General features: G+C 32.9%; 1 protein-coding gene across 1 annotated transcript; it reads left to right on the top strand.

Moving 5' to 3' along the window:
* Positions 1–3,336: 3,336 nt before the first annotated feature.
* Positions 3,337–5,182, top strand: LOC106766689. Its single transcript, XM_014651403.2, has one exon. The coding sequence runs from the start codon at positions 3,754–3,756 to the stop codon at positions 4,825–4,827; it is 1,074 nt and encodes a 357-aa protein (XP_014506889.1). The 5' UTR covers positions 3,337–3,753; the 3' UTR covers positions 4,828–5,182.
* The last annotated feature ends 580 nt before the right edge of the window (positions 5,183–5,762 follow it).

Raw genomic sequence — 5,762 nt, 5'->3', positions numbered from 1 at the left:
TATTAAAGTTGATATATTATTTTAAAAGGTTTGTTTCATTTACTTTTAATTTGGAAGGGTGATATTGGAATTTAAAAAAAGAAAAATGTCAAATCACTACTGTAGAAAGGGTTTTAGACGTCGGTTATTTTGGACTTTTAACGTCACCTCCCGAACCGACGTCTATACGGGTGACATTAATGGGACGTCAGATTTCTACAGGTGCGACGTCATTATAGACATCGGTTCAGTGAAAAGCGCGACGTTTATAAAGACATCAGACATTGCACTAACCGACTTCTAAGGGCATTATAGACGTCGGTTCAGTGACACGTGCGACGTCTATAAAGACGTCATACATTGCACTAACCGACGTCTATGGGCACTATAGATGTCGGTTAGTACATTAACTGACGTCTATGAAGTGTTCGTTGTGCTTTGGTGCAGTTTTTCTTGTGTCTTTGGTTAGCGTAGTAGCTCCTCCTTCCTTTGCTAGTTTCTTCGTAAGAATTGCATATACGTTGGGGACCTTACTAATATGACGTCCATTCAATTTCAAAATTAATATTCGTGGTAAACATAGACGTCAGATGTGCTGGGAACCGACGTCTATAGTCGCATATAGGCGTCGGTTGACGGGATCTGACGTTTATATGGCAGAAAAAAAATAAATTTTCACCTACCTGTCAGACTATAGATATCGGAGGTGGGGATCTGATGTCTAAATGGCGGAAAGAAATAACTTTTCACCTACCTGTCAAACTATAGACGTCGGAGGTGGGGGGATCTGACGTCTAAATGACGGAAAGAAATGACTTCTCACCTACTGTCAGACATATAGACGTTAGTTAGGAGGGACACTGACGTCTATAGTCGCATATAGACGTTAGACTGGCGGGATCTGACGTCTAGATGGCGGAAAAAAAAATAACTTTTCACCTACCTGTCAGGTCTCTAGACGTCAGTTAGGAGGGGGCCTCGATGTCTATAATATTATAAACATTGGTGCCCCTCCTAAACGACGTTTAAAGGCCTGACTGATTTACGAAACTACCACCAGTCGATAATTTACGTCGTGGTTCCTTCTAACTACGTCTAATGGGTGACGTTAAAAGTCAATTCTGCACTAGTGAATACACTCCATAATTATTAAATATACCGCTCTTTTGCTTTTTGTACTTTTTTTCCCTTACCAAAAAGTAGATACAATTTGCAACCATCTTTAAATAAACCATAATAAGGAGTTGAAGATGAAAACTTAACGGAATCCTTGAGGTTGAATTTGCTGCATTTTGTAGCTCTAATTTTCAGTCCTCATCATGCACAAATTCAATTCCATTTGAGCCTCCATGTGATGACACCAATAATAGTGAGACTAGAAAACATCTACAAAGCACAACCATAACTATGATGACCATATATGTTGGGTTGGGATGATACTTCAAAGATTTAGGTCGAATCAAAATGTACGTGTTAATGTGCCAATTATTGTTGTTATTTGGAAACTAAATTCCAAAAAGAGATACTCAGAAAAAAAAGTTACAAAAGTGAGGTAAGATTTGTGAGTAGGGAATGTGATTTTAACAACTTCCTTCCTTATAAGTCATTGGATCAAAATTTCGGTTGTTCACCGTTTCTAAATTGGAATTTTATTTTTAAAATGTTTTCTTACTTAATCCTTCTAAATATTATTATATTTATTGTTATTAAAATTTTTAATTTATCTCAATTTAAATATATGAATTGATAAGTTTTTTTTAAGAAATACACCAACATATTTAAGAACAATATATAAGATATTAACATCACTTAATTCCTAGTACCTTTAATAGTATCATATCACTTTAAGTATAAAATATGTTTTCCTCAAATGTTAATGTTTTAATTCTAAATTCGCCCGAAGTGCGTGATAGTAACATCCACAATATTCAACATTTTGTAATATCAAATTAACTCACAATTAAAATATGCATTTAAATAAATTAAATAAAAAATATAATATAATTTTGATAAAAAGATAAGAAAATTGATTAGTTTTATATTTTATAAACAAATCAATTTAACTTTTTATAACATTTAGTTTTCACTATTTAAACCTTTAATGATTAAAAAATAAATAAAAAATTCACTGAAAATTTTTAAGTAATGATAGACGTACCAACCAACATTTTTCTCGTCAACATACGAAGACTTTTTTTTTAACACTCAGAGAGTTTGGGTCCTCCCTTATCTAAATTCTAGACGAGTTATTTTAATTTATTTTTCATAAAAAAATTTACTTAATAATTAATATTTAATCTTTTAAGATATTTGTTTTGAAAAGAATGTTTTTTTTTTCTTTCCTTTTTTTAACATTTTGACGAACTTGTTTTATAGTCTCTATATAACTATAAAATTTTAAAAACCAAGAGAATTTAATATATTTTTTTAATTTTATTTCAGAAAAAGATTGTCATTTTAAATGAAAATTTAAATATGAAAATAATTGATTTCATATATTTTTAAAATTTGGAAGATTAATTTATCGATTTAAAAGTATAGCTACTAAAACTAACGAAATGTTTATATACTAAATATACTTTTTCTCTTCTAATATTACTTTATTTAAAATTTATTTCAATGATTAAAATAGTTTTGAAATTGTGTACTAATTTGTAGTATTTTATTGATTTAAATAATGGTAAATGACAAATAATGTTTAAATTTGAGATTATTAAAATTCAAATTATGTATTAAAATAATTGATGAACTATGAACACTTATAATGCACTTCTTCGAGGAAAAGTGGATCATACCCATAAAAGACAAAAAAAAAAATAACCATAACAAATAAACAACTTCCAAAATATGTATCATAAAAAAAAAATGAAAAATAGGGTGAAGTCTTCCACTGAACGTATTTCTTAACCGTTTCAGCCTCAACGGTTATTGGCATGCATATGCATATGCATATTTATTTATTTATTCATTTTCATTATAAAAAATAGTTACTTTTAGATTAATTCAATATAATAAAGCTTTGTATTACATTCAGTTATATAAAAAAAAAAAAAATCGAGTTTGAAGACAAGGAAACTACTTGATTTTGTTGAAAATACATAGTATAGTCCAATTTCTGTATAAAAAATCTAAACACATACTTTTTACTGGAAATAAGTAATAAATAGATGTTTTAAACATTTAATTATTATAAATATATTTTTGAAAAGAAAAAAAAATTGAAAAGTCCGTTTATTTATTAGTTTTTTAATAGATGAGGGTAAGTTAAGAAATTATGAATAATTGTGCTGTGTTTCCCGAAACTCTAAAATTTTCTATGGAACATTAAAAAGATAATTAATTATTGGATTGGAGCTATGTAGAAAGAATAGATACAAATCTGAATTTTAAGTTTCAACCCTTTCTTCTGTTACTGTGCAAGGGACTCAAAATCCCTTTCTTCTTCTTCTTCTTCTTCTTCTTCTCCAAGCCAATCTCATTCTCATTGCTTCTATCTGTTGCAAAGACCTTCAATGTCACGCTTCTCGACGCTCCCAATTTTCAAATCCATTTTCTAGGTACTCTATTGTCTCAATTTCCTCATTCTTCTCAATTCATCCTCCATTCTGCATAATCATTCCCTTTTCAAGACATCTCAACTTTGTGATGATATTTTTCTGAGCTTAATCTAGCTGTATCAGATCTTGGGTTTCTCGTCAAACTTCGAGTGAATCTTGAACTCCAATGAAATAATCTTTGTTTTTTAGTTTTTTCATTCATAAGCCCGCCCCCAGAATGGAGATTTCGAGTGGAGGTTGTTCTCCCAGAATCAGGTCTGATTTCCCCAGGAAGGAGGGATCCGAGGGAACCCCTGTTAAGCAGTTTGAACTCTCTGGTCGTGATCGCAATTATGAAATGCAATCAATGAATGCTTTGGATATTCTGAGAGAAACTGTTAGGATTCTTAGGTTCGATTCATGGGGTTTCATTGCAATCGCTGTTATGCTTATTTGTCCTGTTTCTGCTGTGCTTTTGTCTAATGTGATAGTGGATGTGTCTATTGTGAAGAATCTGTCTATTAGGCTTATGTTGGTTGCCCAAGCTAGTGGTCTTCCTCTGAGACCAATTATCAAACAGTCCTGTCAGCGATTTGCAGAGACCGTGGTTTCTTCAGCCATGTGCTTTCCTTTGTATGCTACATTGTTGTTATTGTCCAAAGCTGCTATTGTCTATACCGTAGATTGTACTTATTGCAGAAAGAGGTTTGATGCTTCCAAGTTTTGTGTGATTGTTTCTAAGATTTGGAGGAAGATCCTGTTCACATATCTGTGGGGCTGTGCGCTTGTAGTTGGTTGCATCACCTTGTTCTGTGTTTTCCTTGTTGCGTTCTGCAGTGCATTAGCTGTTCTTGGGTTTTCCCCTGATATTGTTGTGTACTGTGCAATGCTGGTTGGGTTGGTTTTCTCTGTCGTCTTTGCCAATGCCATAATCATCTGTAACATTTCGATAGTGATCTCTGTGTTGGAGGATGTTTCGGGAGCGCAGGCAATGCTGCGGTCTAGTATTTTGATCAAGGGTCAGACTCAGGTTGGTCTACTGATATTTCTTGGATCGACTATAGGGATGGCCTTTGTGGAGGGCTTGTTTGAGCACAGAGTAAAGACATTGAGCTATGGTGATGGATCTTCAAGGGTGTGGGAAGGGCCACTCTTGGTGGTGATGTATTCATTTGTAGTGCTTATAGATTCCATGATGAGTGCAGTTTTCTATTTCAGTTGCAGATCTTTTAGCCTGGAGATCTCAGATAGCGAAGGCAACTCAATTTTAGAAACTATGACCATGTCTGCTGAATCAATGGAAATTCAATGACATTATCAGCATGGTATTGATTGAGCCAATTGAATGAATAAGATGAAGAGGGAAGCTGTAAAAGTTTGTTCCCTGAAAACTGGGTTGCTATTGAGGAACCTTGCAAGTTGCAACATTTCATCCTTTGAGCATTAGATAGGAAAGCTACGTAGAGGTGATGACTTTGAATGGCTTTACCTTAACGAGCTAGCTCATTTCAGCGTACGGAAATTACCTTTTAGTTATATTACAAATATGAAGAAAAATGAAAGCCGGATAGCCATTGTATTTGTTTTTTTGAGTGTTAGTAGAAAAGAATATATTTTATAGGCAAATTTAAGAAACTAATTTGAAACAAACCACATTTTTGTTGTTATATTGTTATACACACTTTAAAGCTCCTGCCTTCATAATGTATTGGGTAACAAAAATTTTCTTCTGAATTGATCTTTTGCTTCAAACATTTATAGCTACAGCTAACTCATGTAGAACAACAAATCACTAAAATCAGTACTATTTGAGAAAAATGTCATAGGTGAGTGAGTCTATTGAATTCTGTACTTTTATCTGCCTCGTTATTTGCTAATATATCCTCAGACTTAACGATTTTTCTTTTGTTCTAAAATATTTAGGGGTTTTCCGAGGGTAAGGCATCCCACAAACCTCACCGAGAGGTCTTAGGTTTGTATTTTCTGATCCGCCTGTTAAGGGAGAGAGTACTTGCCGTGAGGTTTGAAAGTTTGTTCCCAGTTAAATGGACTTGATGCTGTTTTTTTTTTTTTTTTTCAGTTTTTATTACATTGTTAAAATTTATACATACAAAGAATAAGTTTATCTGTTGATAATCAGTGTGCTCCGAGTGGATTCTTGAAAAAAGTATCCAGAGCTCGTTTTTTCCGAAAAATCTCTCATGTCTAGATGACGAAGGGATTCACCCTCTGATTTTACCATGCAAT

Source organism: Vigna radiata, chromosome 7 (genome assembly GCF_000741045.1).
Source record: "Vigna radiata var. radiata cultivar VC1973A chromosome 7, Vradiata_ver6, whole genome shotgun sequence".
NCBI classification, from domain to species: domain Eukaryota; kingdom Viridiplantae; phylum Streptophyta; class Magnoliopsida; order Fabales; family Fabaceae; genus Vigna; species Vigna radiata.
Note: the sequence above shows the minus strand (reverse complement) of the source record. Positions and strands in the feature narration are given on the sequence as shown.